Source organism: Thunnus maccoyii, chromosome 6, assembly GCF_910596095.1.
Source record: "Thunnus maccoyii chromosome 6, fThuMac1.1, whole genome shotgun sequence".
Taxonomy (NCBI): Eukaryota; Metazoa; Chordata; class Actinopteri; order Scombriformes; family Scombridae; genus Thunnus; species Thunnus maccoyii.
In genome coordinates, this window is record NC_056538.1 from 7,783,161 (window position 1) to 7,798,403 (window position 15,243).

Genomic DNA, 15,243 nt, shown 5'->3' on the forward strand with positions numbered 1-15,243 from the left:
AGTCTGTTAAGTGTTTGACTGGAAAGGAACAAACTGTAAAGCTTCATGCCAGTAGAATCTAAGTCTACTCCACCATGCAGGATTTAAATAAAACATTTGGATTCTGTAATTCAATCTATCTGATTATTTGACAGTGAAAGGAATATGTTTACTGCTACTGCAATCAGTTAGTAGAGGCTTTGAAATGATCCAGGCGCATTACCAATATGAAACCTTTATGCAGAAACAAGACCTCCTCCAACAACAGCTGGTTCACAAACAGTAGCTAGACTCACGATTACAATTCAATGCGACAAAACCTCAAGAAATGGACAAACAGTTTTATGATGAATACTGGCAAAACAGGATTAAAACACACACTTATTACAGTATTACCAAATTATGAATATGGAGACTCTGATGTCATTGGTGAGTTTAATATACTGTGTATACTGTATACAGCAGAAGAGGCATTTGTGCTCTTATGCTCACAATAGATCACAGAATTTAAATAATATAAAAAATGTATTAATTAAACTAGAAAAGCACCTATTTGTCCTGATGAGTAAAAAATACAACATATCTATAAGATTGCATGCTCACCCATCAGCACCTGCTTTGGATTACTGTGTTCATCATCATATGATTTTGTTTTTCATTATCACTATTGTGTTTGTGTTTTGCAGCAATGTTTAATACCAGAGTAAATAAGGCATATTAAGGAGAGAAGAGAGAGAAAGAGGGGGAGAAAGAAATGCAGTAATTGACAGAAAATTGTCTTTATTTGGACCAGCCTGATTTAAGAAAGAAAAGAAATTAAGATTGTCAGTTGCTAGATTTCACAGGCAGAAAGCAAAACCACATTAATGCATCCAGTATGTTATGCATAGAAACTTCCTGTGACAGAAAGTGTTAATTTCGCATTAATGTGTTTACAATTTGTATTTTATACGGCAAGTGATTCAACAGGAGTTTCTTTCAAATATCAAAATAAACCAATTATCCAGTCTAGTGCAGGTATTCATCATGTGACAAGAGCTTTCTGAAGCATCAGTGGCTCAAGCTTAGCCACTTGTTATACAGTAATAACCTCAGACAGGTAAATTATAATCAGTACACAGGTATTTCCATACATTGGAATGTCTATGTGTTATGCTAAAGATTTTATTTTCCTATACCACTTCACGATACAACTGTAAGAGTAATAAAAGCGAGGCTGTAAATTATATTTCTTGATAATTAGGCACAAATATTGTCATTAATTCCTTGCACATGTGGGAGAATCCCTTAAACAAACCTTAGGGGCTTCAGAACATGGGACCACACTTTCTGCCCCGAGTAAAGCGGGCACCTGCAAACTTACATTTGCCCCAAAAGTCTGAACTGCTTTATGTTTTGCTCCTAAATTCCCTCCACAATTTTCATAATCCTCCTTTCCAGGATCTGCAGGTCAGAGATGCTTCAAATGAAGATTGTGACTGTGAGGAAGATAAAAAAGCGAACACCTCAAATGATCTCCACTCTTCTGAAGGCTTTAAAACAGAATCAAATAAGAGTCAATGCAGGTGTTTGTAATGTCTTGATACTTTTTGAAACAGAAGTTTAAAAACTCATATCCTAGTAGTTTAAAATCTCCAACTATTCCCAGTAGATCCTTTTCCTGGTTTTTGTGTCATTTTAGCCCAAATATCAGTCAGATGCAGGATTATGGACACTTCAGTGCAGAAGAGTTCAAACTCCTGTTGTCATGACAATGGAGGGGGCATCTTCTTTTTTCCTGTCAGTTAAAAAACACGTGTCCAGCTTTCCATTAGTGCAGGTTTGACTGATCAAGTGGGGCTGTAGTGTAGATGATCGCTGATCTGTGATGAGTTTTGCCTCATAACTGATGCAGAATTAGTTGGTCAAGTAAGTCAGATGAGATGGAAAGCAGATCCTAGTTTTAGCACTGACAAAACACAAGGTCTGGAGACCAGACGGTGACCATTTTAAGCATCTGAGTAGTTTGTCGTTTCATAAAGGCTGATTCCAGTTCAGCCATTTAGGGCTATACAGCCAACACTGGCTGCCAGGATTCACAGTGTTTTTGTGGATCATCTAAGGAAGACTGAGTGCACTTTGAGAAGTTCTCCTGGTAGGAATGGTTACAGACTATCCGTGCGGGCGTGGCAGCTGTTGCACACTCTGACTGGGTGATCCCAGCCTCGGGAGGGTACAGGCTTGACGTGTGTAGAGCAGGGACCGCACACACCCTGTCCACAGGCCCTGCAGTGGTGCTTGGACATCACCGGAGTGAAGGTTTTGGAGCACTGGTGGCACTGAGTGATGTCCTGGTCTGGCACCCAGTAGTCTGGTCGAGCCACATCCTTCACAAAACCTGAGGGGAGTGGACGTAACTGTCAATATCTCATCTAAGATGTTTTTCATTAGAAAATAAATATCTATATCCTGAACTGAACATGCTATTAGACTGCATAATATTATACACAGATTGGCTGGTGTGAATCACTTCACAGGCTCACAAGCTTCATTAATTTCTATGGAGTAAATCTCCATACATCCATACATAAATATCTCAGACGGATAGATAGCATCTAAGTCATTAGATGTTTATTTATGCTATTTATTCCTGGCAGGTGAGCCATCAATTCAAAGTGGACACATGGTACAGCATGTCCACCTCATTTGCCAGAATTTAGAGTCCACTATTTATTTTTATCCACAAAAATTGTGGGTTTGTTGCAACATGACTGCCATGGCGTGTTCCTACGCAACAGGAAGGCCATGTGAAAAGCTGTGTGGTTGGTTGTTGTTTCCTCCCCTTAACAATGTTGCAGACTGAAAATCTGCATGAGTTAACTTTCAATTCAGTTCATCTAACAGACAAAAAATAAGAATTTTGTTTAAAACTATTTCCACCCATGATTGTGCTGGTGAATCGCAGTTTTGTGCATACATTAGTTTTATCCTTAAAAACAACATCTGTCTGTTCAAATGCTATTTGAGCCAGAGATAACGGCAACCAGCTGCTGCATGTATAATACAGCTGCACTCACAGAGAGGGTAGTCCACAGCTGTGGTGACCATGTCCAGCGTAGACTGAGCCACCTCCGTCACCCTGCGAGCTATTAGACCACGAGGCTCCACCTTACACACTGAAGAACAAAGGTGTGTATATATGTGAGAGAAAGATACATGTCTCTGCAAAAGCAGATGCCAGCAGCTATCACAGATACAATCAGCATTTAAACACAAGAAATAACCGTCTCCTTTCCCACTGTACAGTCTGCATTTAGCATTCTTTAAATATGTAGAAATGTGACTATGATTTCTTACTGTTGATGACTTTAACACATTTTACAAAAGAAAAAAGTTGTAGAATCAAAAACTACAAATTGAGAGGTCAAGCTTCACTAAGTGGGTGTATATGTCTCACCCTGGCTGTTGGTATCGGGTGGCCCTCCCTGTTGGTAGCAGGCCTTACACACCCTGACAGGGCCGCTGCCCCAGCCCCTCTCTGGCACTGGCATCCTGTGGCTGGAGCAGGGATGGCAGAAGCCTTCACCGCATGAACGGCAGTGATGCTTCCTCTCCGCCTCCTCAAACACCTTCTGACAACCATGACAGGCCTGAGGACCACAGGGGAGAGGAGGAGGATACGATGATTGAAGGACAGATACATAATACTGAGTGAATAATTTGTTCAGCAATGTCAAACATCTGTGTGTTAAGATGTAATTTTATCCAGGGAAGCCTTGTTGTCTTCATCGTTATGCTGAGTTTGTTGTATGTCTCAGCTTCAGTTCTTCATACTCACAGTGATGTCTGTGTTGGGTCTCCAGTACGGTGGTGCCACCTGGTCAGTGAGCCAGGCAGCTACAGCTTTGGTGGGGCCGGTGCTGTACTCCGACACTGACTGGATCACGTAGTTCATCCCATCCAGGACCCTCTGGGCGGCGTTCTGGTGGTTGGTCAGGAAGGTGTCGGACTGAAAGAAGAGAGAGGGGGATGTGTGAGGTTTCATATTTTATATTATCTCAACTTTTAAAATGTTCTGGTCTGGCCTTGGGGAACAGTTATTTCTTCATAATCTAAACCATCTGCTGCCTTAACAGTAATTTCAGTATTGAGTCATTTTGTTGGACAGTCTGACACCTAAGGATGCGTTACAGTTTTGGGCTGTGGCTTGTTTGCTTACATTTGTAGAAAAGCCCACAATAGTGAATAAAAAGATAGAATACATGAACATTAAGATAAAGTAAAATAAAAATGATCAAATCAAATCTAGAGTGTATCTCTGAAGATTAAAGGGAGATATATGTATTTAAAGTGTGTAAGTGAATGTTTAAAAAAAAAGTGGAGCAACAGAGAAAAGCTTGGAGTACCCACCCCCTCCCAGACGTGCTTGACCTCAGATCGCACCACACCGCTCTCTGGGTCCTGGTTTCCCATCCAGTACTGTCTGCTGCGGTAGATTACACCACAGCTGGCACACTCCAACACATAGCTGAGACAGAGGAGAGGGGCAGAGGGCAACACACTGTCAACATGAAATGACTGGATGAATGGGAATGAAAAGGTGTGTGTGTGTGTGTTTGTGTGTATGTGTATACCTACCCTGACCAGGCGTATTTTGCGAGTCCAAACCACGGGTTATCAGAGGAAGCTGAAGTCTTGGGCACAACAATCATCTCTCTGCCTCCTTCATAGCACCTCTGAAGACACAACACACAGAAAGGAATATAGAAAATATATTTTAAAAAGTACATACAGAGTGTAAACAGACCAATACACAGCCTGTAACAATAAGTTTGGATGATGATATTGGTGTCAGGAGCTGTTCTTACCTTACAGATGAGGACCTTGTTGTTGAACTGGTGTGCATACTGGCACAGTCCATCTGCCATGTGGGGGACCCGATCTCTTAGGTGGTTCATTCCATTCTTACAGCGAATACTGAAGGACAAACAGAAAACCAAATGGTTCAGACCAACATGGCAGACTCCAGGGTCAGTGATGCGGGCAGGTTCTTGTAAAAGTCTCTGAACTATGTTTACAGTCAACCAGTCCAGGACTGAATCCTTTCAGAAGCAGTGTTATGATTTCTCACACTCAGTCTCCTCTCAGCTTTCCATAAAGAATAAATACAAGGAGCAGGGGAACGCCATTTCTCCTTCCAAAAACATGGAAAAGACATCAAGTTTTATGTGTCCCGCTGGGCAGAAAAGTTAACATCCAGAAGAACAACAATAGATTTCTGCTTCAAAAGAATAAATTCCAATTCTGTGACGACTGGACGATTTTTGTGTTTGTGTCTGTTTTTCTTTCCATCAGGCTTCAAATAAAAAAGGATTTCCTTCATGAAAATTAACATATGTACCTTTTATTGCATTTTAAAAAGATCTGCTATTTAGCGTGGAAATGTTTATTTCTAGACAGACTCCAGAGTGGAAAACGGAGGTGAAAGGGAGGATAAATATCCTGCATAAAACTACCGACAGGTCACCATAGTGAAATTCTAAATATTGGAAGAAATGCTGTTAAAATTATGAAAACTGTATCTGCAATTTGCTGAGAGGATGCGAAGGATCAATGCACAGATCCTTCAACCTGCTGTAGTTTGACCATGAGGAAAATAAAAGCTGGGGCAGCAAGGTTAGATGTCACTAAGGTCAAATTGGAAAATGCTTTTAGGCCAAAAGTCCAGGCTGTCTGAACTGTCTTAATGTCTTGAAGGCTGAAAGAACACTTAAAATTCTTGGGGAGCAGGGCAGTGAGTGACTTCTCATAAAGCATCGGAGAACTCTAAGATTTGCATAAAATTGTGTTCGGTGGTGTTAAACCGCTAATCCCTCACACTACTGTACCACATCTCCACTAAGCCATGTAATTTTTAAAACGCTGTTTTCATGTGAAAACAACTTGTTTGTAGAGACTTACTTGCAGCTGAGGCAAACAGCAGAGCAGGTAAAGTACTCATCAGGAAAGAAGGAGTACAGAGTCATCTTGTCATCTGACAGTTCCCCACAGAAACGCTCACTTAGGGCCTGACGTAACGTAAAGCGGAAGGAAAAGAAGGATGGTCAATAAGAAAAGTGGACACTAAACAAGATACCAACTACCAACAAGACTAACTCAAACAAAGAGCAACATTCTTCAGTTCTCTGTCACAGTAAGTAATACTTGTACTTGATGTCTATCTTACACCAAAGGTAACAGTCCACCACTTACTTCCAGAGCATGAAACACTATCCCAGGCTGGCGGGGGGAGCGTGTGTGAGTGTTCCTCACTTGTTGCTTGACAGCCTCCAGCAGACTGTTGTAGTCAGTGGGAGGTGTGATGGTCTGAGTGCCTACATACTGCACTGAGCTGAAGGCCTCAGTCCCCAAGCCCAGATCGTGAAAACGCTTCTGGAGCTGCGTGTCAGCCTGGCCGGCCATCTTAGCGTCTGCAACAGATGGGAAAGTCACAAAACAGGGGACGGTAAGAAATTAAGAATGACTGAGAAAAAGAATTAGTTAGTAAGTTAGTTCCTTCCCCTACCATGACCCAGCAACTGGGTGTGTGTTGTCTCCTGGAAGACGATGACAGCAGGCCCAAGACATGAGAGGGGCACGTCCAGACCGCAGCGGGTGGACAGGGCCCTCAGCTCAGGGGTGAAGTGCTTCAGGTAGGCCCCTGAGGCACTGCTCAGGAACTGGAACATATCGTTGTGGAGGCGTTCGGCTCGTGTACGATAGACTACAATATCTGACACTGCCAATACCTGGAGGAGAGGGGAGTTGGGAAATATAGGACAGAGGTAGCATCTATGACTATTATCAAGAAAACAGGACATATAAAGAAACGAAACAGAGATGAAAGTGTTCAAGGGTTTGCTGAAAGTGTAAATATAAAGAACACACAATATTGCACAAGACAGCAGCAAGTAACTTGGAGCAATCTAATACTTTGTTAAGCACACAATAGCTGAAAACTACTAACATTCACCACACACTTTCAACATTTTTCCAATAAACTAAATTTACACGGACATACTTGCTATGTGTCCAGTGTGCACCTTCTGTGGTTAAAACCAGCGATCCCAAAAGTGTGTAAACCTTTGACACCTGTATGCTCCTCACTGTAGTGCATTAAAGTGCAATTAAATTTAAATGTGGCAGCATGGTGGCTCAGTGGTTAGCACTGCAAGTTGGTCCTGGGTTTGAACCCCGACTGTCCTTTCTGTGTGGAGTTTGCATGTTCTCCCAGTGTTTGTGTGGGTTTCTGCTGGTTCCCTCCCACCATCAAAGACATGTATGCTAGGGTTAATACTCCTGTCAGTGATCCTGGCACACCACTGGAAAAAGAACTGGAGCTGGTCCCCAGGCGCTGCACTGTGGCTGCCCACTGCTCCTAGTGTGTGTGTACACAGTATGATGGGTCAAATACAGAGGAACCCAAGGGGATTAATAAAGTACTTCTTCTTCTAAAGATTTATAAAGAACTTTAATGGGCCTGTAAATAATAACTAGCCTCCCAAGTGTCTGATACAACTCCCACAAGACATGGCAACAATATATCAGCATGCTATCCCTCACCCTAATTACAAGTCAGACAACTGAACTGAAGTGCAGTGAACTGTAGACTGTGTGATGAACATTTTCTGTGTAAACATATCCAACTGTCAGTTCATGCAAACAAAACCAACCAACTAAAATTACCTTCAGCAGCAGCCGCATTCTCTGGTTCTGATTGGCTGCGGCCCCGAGCAGGCCCTCAGTATCCAGGGCGACCAGACTGAGGTTGGGGTCATAGGCGGCCCACACACCCACCGTACATGAGCTGGGGGATTTGGAGGTATAAAACACAGTCTCGCCATTGAACAGGATGTGATTGAGGGTGTGGGACTTGCCGTCACCGGTGTTCCCAAAGATGGAGATGACTTTGACGCCAGCCACGTCCCCACAGCTGAGCCTGTCCACAAACTCAGACTCATCACGGACCTGGAGGGGGGGAAAGAGGGGACACCGAGCGGAGAACCATTTATGAACAGAGAATTAATTGCTGACCTGTCTTAACATGATATCATTGGCTCCCCTTCACTTGGCTCCCCTGCTGGCTTCACTGAATCAAGGAAAAAGCTTATTGAATTTGAACACAGGGAACCATAACAGATGAAAACATAAAGCTCTAGATTACCTATATACAGATACATGTATGTTCTATTATATTTGAGACTATTTTCATTTAGCAACAACTAAGATGAGTGTGCACACAACCTAGACTAGTTGGAAAAGTCTAAAAATAATCATTAAGGACTGCACTTTGTACTGTTGTGACAATAACACAATGAGAGGGTCAGCTGTGCAGTATGACTCGCCAGGGACTTTCCCAATGTGAAACATTTGCAACTGCAGTTTATGCCTTTCATTTGTTTGAGATATCGGGAGCCTTGTTAGCAAAAACATATCGATGTGACAGATGTGATAGATGTCACAAGTAACATAAAGCTATTAGTTATATTAGCAAAGAGACAAAAGAAAGCTGACTCAGGCTCATTTTGTTGGGTTAAAAAATATCTCCGTGACTTTAGCTCGGTGTTTTATAGCTATCTAATGTAATTTATAAATGTTAGGGTTAGTGGCAACAGGATAGTTTATGGCAATCGTAAGAAATTGTTGTTGTGAAATTTGTCTTCCTCTTCTTAGCTTAGCAGCTAATTATTAGCAACCGTTAGCTCAGTTGACGTCAGCTAACTTTACCTGCAGGTTTTCTTGTTCGTCCACCAACAGGAAGCTCCGCACACCGCCCGCATGCGCCTCTGGCTTCATTGAACTGATCGATATGCTCTCCATTTCCTTCATCAGAATTTCGGACATCGTGGTTTAAGTTAATGCATGTGTTTGTGACGACGGAGAGCAAAACGAAAGTTCGACATGACTCCTGCCTGTCGGTCAATCACAACAACAGCGCGTGTACTGCCGACGCTGCCGGAAGAGTGACGTAGGACGTATTTTGTGCACGTTTGTTTGGTTCGGCGTCTTGGCTGCGGTGCATCAGCACCACCTTGTGGTTAAAACGCAGCATAACATTAGAAGCTGCCATTCAGCAAACTTCCAACATGGGAAAAAGAAAGAATAAAATTAGACGAGATGATGTTCTCACAGACTCATATATTCTGTGTATTCTGTAGTAGAAGTCCCAGATTGAGATTAATTAGTCCTATGCAAACTAAACAAAAAGTCCATATATTTGTTCCACAAAGTAAAGTAAAATTATGCATATTTTAAAACAGCACTTCATAATCACAGCACTACAGCCAGAATCAAAGTTTCCATTTAACTGGCAGAGAGTGTTTTATTGGAGCAGTGCTGCCATGTAAGAGCTGCTTGCTAATGTTCATTAAATATTTGTTAGCACAGATCTATAAATATCACATGTCACTGAATGGCTTCAGAATGGCGCCACTGCTGCTAACATGACATGGAGAGAGAGAAATTCCAGCATTTCAGCTCTACTGTCCTGGCTCTGCTCCATCTGGCCGGCTGTTCTTCCTACCTTCCTTCCCTCCTTCCTTTCTTCCTTCTTTTCGTCCTTCCATCATTCCTTCCTTCCTTCCTTCCTTCCTTCCTTCCTTCCTTCCTTCCTTCCTTCCTTCCTTCCTTCCTTCCCACTGATTGAAAATGAACGTCCAGGTTTCTTGGGAAGAGGTTTTAGACATACAAACAGGTGAAACAACTCAAATATAATACATTCGCCTGTGCAGAAAATAATAGGCAGCCACCTGAGGTATAGCATGTTTAAGGAGGATTCAGGAAGAAAAAGCAGATGGAAAGGAAGGAAGAAAAGAGGGATGGAGTAAAGGATGGAGGAGTGAGGGGTTTGGAGAGGGTCCCAGCCTTTCTCCGGGCTCAACCATGAGAGACAAATGTCTGAAAGAATCAATTATAGGCCTACTCCCAACCCATCGCCCCTGATTAATGAATAATTAAAGCTGCTCAGTGCAGGGCTACCTAGCACAGATAATATAAGATTAACCATGGGTCTATCAACATGCCACCACTAATGCAAGGTCATGTAGACACAACGTCTCTTAATTTGACTTTAAATAGACAGCATAAACTTGCGACTAAAGGGTAACAGTCTATAATTTAATATAATAACCGTAACAAAATCCACCTGACAATGGTATTCTTTCTGGTGTATTAATTTTTTTTATACGAGTTAGTTTATCTAGTTAGTTGTTGTATATAATTTAGCCTTTAATTGCATTTGTTTCTTTTAACTTTTTTAACCTCATTGTTTTTTTTTACCTCATTGTTGGCTATCTATCTATCTATCTATCTATCTATCTATCTATCTATCTATCTATCTATCTATCTATCTATCTATAGTTTATCTTATCAACTTTTCTTTAGGCTGTGACTTTGACTGTAGGGACATTAAGCAATGCTTTTATGAAAATACTGCCTAATAATTATTCCCTATAATAAGCACACAAGTAAGGCGATATCTGGCCTCTATATCTCACTAAATGTATACTCACATTCACCTGCTATCCCTCTGTAAATGCAAACACGCCTATGGATATGTAAAGAAAAACACAACATAACTTCAAAATATTATTTTCACTTTAAAATGAATTCATCATCAGCTTTCAGTATGAAATGTAACAATGCAACTTTGGGGCAGGTAAGTATAGATTCAACCCTCACCCATCATCAGCCAGAGAAGACAACAATGCATGAGAGAAACTGGCATCCAGATTGACAGACAGTCCTGCAACCCAACCTTGACATAACTATAGACGTTTATATATATATATACATATATATAAATTCTGTTCTGGGGGGGCTGGCTTTGCCCTTACAGGTCCGAGGCGGGACTGTGGTACACTTAAACCGCTATCCCCGCTGGTACTTGTAGTGCGCTCCTCCTCGGCATGTTTCATGTTGACATGCGTAAAAAACTACACTTCCCCAAAGCTGTCACAGAGCGCTCCCGCCTCCCATTGGCTGGTCGCTCCAGCCGCAGCCCCAGAGAATGAATGAAATTGAAATAGCTGCTACATTACATGTACAATACCGGGCTCTGCAGTGTTGCATTCTATCATACTATATCAAAATGGCCACAGCGGTACAGAACCCCCTCAAATCGTAAGTACAACACATTTCCGAGCGATTGCGCTTTTTCTATTTGTGCATGCTGTCAGTGCAATTTAAGACCTTTAAATTCCCAGATAATTCTCAGCATGATTACCAACACATCTATACATGCAATGCATTCAGTAGAGATAGAGATAATGTCAGGGGATGCGAATCAGCCCTAAGAAAAGTTACATTTAAAACTGACGGGGGTTTCTCTCTTTTTTTTTTGGCACGAGGGGATTATTGTGCGCTCCGATGCAATTCATATTATCATTTCCCTGAGCCAACAGCAGCGTGTGTGCAGGGATATGGAGGAATGCTGGAGGTAGATTTGGGTGACCCGGTATGTCCCTTGCCAGTGTAGCCAGCCAAGATCACGGTCAAAGCCAGGCTGGAGTGGCAGGCTGGCCGGGAGGCAGGGAGCTTAGATGGCTTTACAGTAGCCTACCTGTGCGCACATTTTTGGACAGAGAGGGGGGAAAACAGGTAGGCAGAATTAAGCTCACTGCTCGGGTTTTAGGCTGCATCGTTACCTTTACTGCCGGACCTCTCGGATATATATAAGCTGAGGTAAATACACTGGTGTAGCCTACGGCTTCAACTCCGAGGCTTGCTTTCATCTTCAGCGCCTGTAATAAAGCCTTTAATAAAATCTAAATTGCAATCCGGTGTTTTGCCTTTAACCTGTATCTTAGCGGATATTTACACCAAGTGGTCTTTAAAGCGGTCGATTTGCCGTGAAGTTTCTCCTTTGTGCAGGTTTTTTTTGGGGGGTCTTTTTTTTTTGTTTTTCTGAGACTGGTTTCAGCGGAATGCAGACGCCTGCTGCCCGCCTGGGCTCCCGGCCAAAAAGGTGGCTGATGTGCGTCTGTCAGCGGGTACTTACAGAGATCTAGCCGGGGAAAAAAGCACAATAGCTCCAATATAAACATACAACCGAGGAGTGTTTGAGCACACAAAAGATCCAGCTTAGGCAGTTTGAAACAAAGAAAAGTCATAGACCTGTGTACAAGGCAGGGGCGCACATCGGATGCTGCACAGGTTCTACCTGAGCAGGGATATGGGATATAGGCTGCCTGTCTGTCTGTCTCCCTGTCTGTCTGTCAGCCTCTCTGAGATGCAGACACAGGCGACATTTCGTGCAATTCCATGAACGACTGCCCTGTACGTGCTTGCATTGAAGAGGACTTCACAGGAAAGAGGAATTGCAATGGTACTGATTGGGCAAATGCGTGCAGCTCTGATTGACTGTGATGGTATTTTTATTCTATTTTGTTTTGTTCAAATATATTTTACTTCTACATTCAGTAAACAAACATCAGTATTAGTCAAATGAAGTGTAAAGTTAATAATTCTAAGATTCAGATATACTCCAATAAATCAATATCAAGTGATGTTCAGAATCATAATCAGAGATACTTTATTGATCCCTGAGGGATAATTGGGTATGTTATGTGATGATTGGACAGGAATTGACAGGTGGGCTGGATGGAGGCTGCAATGTTGGACCGTAGAGTTCCTCTCCTCTCTTTACTTCTCATCTTCCTCTTTTCCTCTTTGGGATGTTCATCCAAGCAAAGCCAAAGTGTGGACAGATTGCTCCCAGAGGCCCCTGGTGACACCACGTCAAGGGGATTAAATTGACTGATTTGCATGGAATATACCAATGTGGTACCAGGACAGAGAGAGCAGAGGGTGTGAAGATAGTGGGAGAGGAAAACAAGAGTATGAAGTAAATGGTTAAAAAGAGGCTCATGGCAAGTAACTGACAAACTAGTGTCAACATTTAAACGTAGGTGGCCTTAGATTTGCATTTTTTGTGCTTGGAAAGTCAGAAAAAAAGAGGAAATATAACGAAGCAGCAAAGTTATCAGCCAGACTCAGTCCTGCAGGGATGCTGGCACAGTGTTTCACTAAAGCATCTGACTCTATGTGCTGAAATAAAGCTGAATGTATTTATTATGCAGGGCCACAGCAATCAACACTGCCTTTAATATCTTACCAACTGTATAAATGCCATCGTTACGCAGTATGGGTTTAACTACGTTCTAGTTACCACACTGCGATCGGCTTTTAAACAAGCCCCAGTAATTAGCATGTCTACAAACAAACTTGCTATTAGAAGCGTACAAATTAGAGGCCTATCCAGTAAAATGGGCCAAACAACTAGCAGAATTTGGTTCAGTGTTTGTCCTAATAGGGTGGCTGGCTGTGTGCCGGAGACAATGCCTGGTGTATCCCTAAATGTCCTTAAACCTTGTTGAATCTCAGCAGTAAATTATAATGAATTCAGTGGATGTAAATTCTGTGGGAAGCATTTACAATTGCTGCCCATTGCCCAGCCAAGTGTGAGTGGGACTTGCAGTGTACAATGCAGTGTGATAGCCAGTTGAAGTGTGTGTGTGTGTGTGCGTGCAAGTACAGTGGAGGGTTCATTTGTGTGTGAAGACAAATCAGTGGAGGAGGGCAGCTAGCTCCAATCTTCTGGGCACTTCCCTACCAGCCCTCTCTCTGTCTATCTCTTTTGGATTAGAGACTTGTTTAATCTCTCTTTCTCCGCTTCCCTCTCCATCTCTCTCTCCGTCTCTCTCTCCCTCTTATTTCCTCCCTGTCCTCCGATCACCCCTGACGCTCCTCTTCCACGTTCCCTCCCTCCTTCATCACTTTCTCCATCCATCACTCTTTTGCCATCTCCCTTTTGTTCAGCCATTTCCTCTCTGTCTTGCTCTCTGTTTTCCATTTTCCTTCTTTTCGGCCTCAAACCATCTGAGCCCTCCAAGTCGCTCACCCTCTACCCCCCAACCCTCCCTCTCCCTCCCTCCCCCCCCGTTTCCCTCCACACTTCTTTACATTGGGTATCACGGCATGTCACTACTTTAATATTCAGCAAAAAGTACTGAAGGAAATTATCTGTGCATTTTTATTTAGATCCCTTTAAATCTAGTTGGATAGCTAATTTCTAAGAGTTCCTTTACAGGGATTTACTGTAGATTTGGACTACAGAAAGCATTTATAGTCTACTGTTCATACTAAATTATATAATCTTTCCATTTGTGCATCACACCGTTGGCATATTGTTTGCAGAGAAGATATGAAGCTCATTTTTCCAAATGGTTGCATCTATTCTGAGTGTTTCCAGCTCATAAAAAAAGATGATAAAATCCTTAAAAATGAAAATATTTCAGGAACAAATGCCTTAGATATTCAGTAAGTTCAATTATATTCAGTTAAAAGTGGGACTTTCACTTGACGGCGATCATTTCAAAGACACAGGTGGCAGAATTCCTCAAAATGGCAGTTGATGTGGCGTATATTCCAGTGATATTACTTTTTTGTGCTGGTTAGAGGGGGGAGATGTAGATAATAGTGTGCTGTGGTATTGGCAGCGGTCGTGGCAGGGCCTATACAATATTATTTCTGCCCTGCCTGACTGAGCCGAGCTAAATGAGTTCCATGTAATAACCGGCTCTGTGTGCAAACAGCCCCGTGTGATGGCTGAACCACAGCCTGAGCATCCATTTCTAGATCTTCCTCTCCCTTTCAATCTCTCCCTTTCATTCCCTCACTCGCTCATTTGTGCCGTATCACCCGTGTGGATGGGGACAGACAAATACACTAACACACACACACACACACGGGGAAATGCACACAGTTGCACTCATTCTCTCATTTCCTTACTTGCCCTTAATTTTTTTTTTCATTCGTATAGGAAAAAGCCTGAGGTCTGATGTTTTTACGGGTATTTCTTTTTCTGAGTTATTCCTTTCATCATCCTCTTATTTAGACTTTCTATCTGTTTTACTTTTTTTTAAGAAGACAGTATAGAGAGAGACCGAGAGAGAGAGAGAGAAAGAGAGAGACATAGATAAGTATTTTTAGCTCAATGACCTATTTCTTTAGTGCTACCTAACTGACTGTCAGTCAGCTCCACTGCTTTGGGACCTTGCGTGATTTCCATCCAGGAAATTTGGAATCTGTAGTTCTGTGGGGGCTCTAACTTGTAGTCCAAAGGAAAAGAAAAGGTGTGGTGAGAGAGGCAAGAGAATGAAGCAACTCAAATCTCTCCTCTCCTCTCCTCTCCTCTCCTCTCCTCTCCTCTCCTCTCCTCTCCTCTCCTCTCCTCTCCTCCTCAGC

General features: G+C 42.4%; 2 protein-coding genes across 3 annotated transcripts in view; one reads left to right on the top strand and one right to left on the bottom strand.

Moving 5' to 3' along the window:
* Positions 1–742: 742 nt before the first annotated feature.
* Positions 743–8,962, bottom strand: si:ch211-11n16.2 (zinc finger FYVE domain-containing protein 1). Its single transcript, XM_042415023.1, has 12 exons — positions 8,725–8,962; positions 7,684–7,965; positions 6,524–6,746; positions 6,211–6,428; positions 5,920–6,026; positions 4,827–4,935; positions 4,597–4,694; positions 4,369–4,486; positions 3,797–3,967; positions 3,416–3,608; positions 3,036–3,134; positions 743–2,356 (listed from the first exon to the last, which is right to left on the bottom strand). Exons 1-12 carry the CDS (start codon positions 8,839–8,841, stop codon positions 2,124–2,126), a joined length of 1,968 nt encoding a protein of 655 aa, XP_042270957.1. The 5' UTR covers positions 8,842–8,962; the 3' UTR covers positions 743–2,123.
* Positions 8,963–10,968: 2,006 nt separating this feature from the next.
* The window catches only part of dpf1 (D4, zinc and double PHD fingers family 1), a 45,714-nt gene continuing 41,439 nt past the window's right edge, over positions 10,969–15,243 (top strand). For both annotated transcript variants that reach the window (XM_042415308.1, XM_042415309.1), the window contains exon 1: positions 10,969–11,118. In XM_042415308.1, coding sequence (XP_042271242.1) covers positions 11,006–11,118 — 113 coding nt within the window. In that variant the 5' untranslated portion in view covers positions 10,969–11,005. The remainder of the gene's footprint in view (positions 11,119–15,243) is intronic.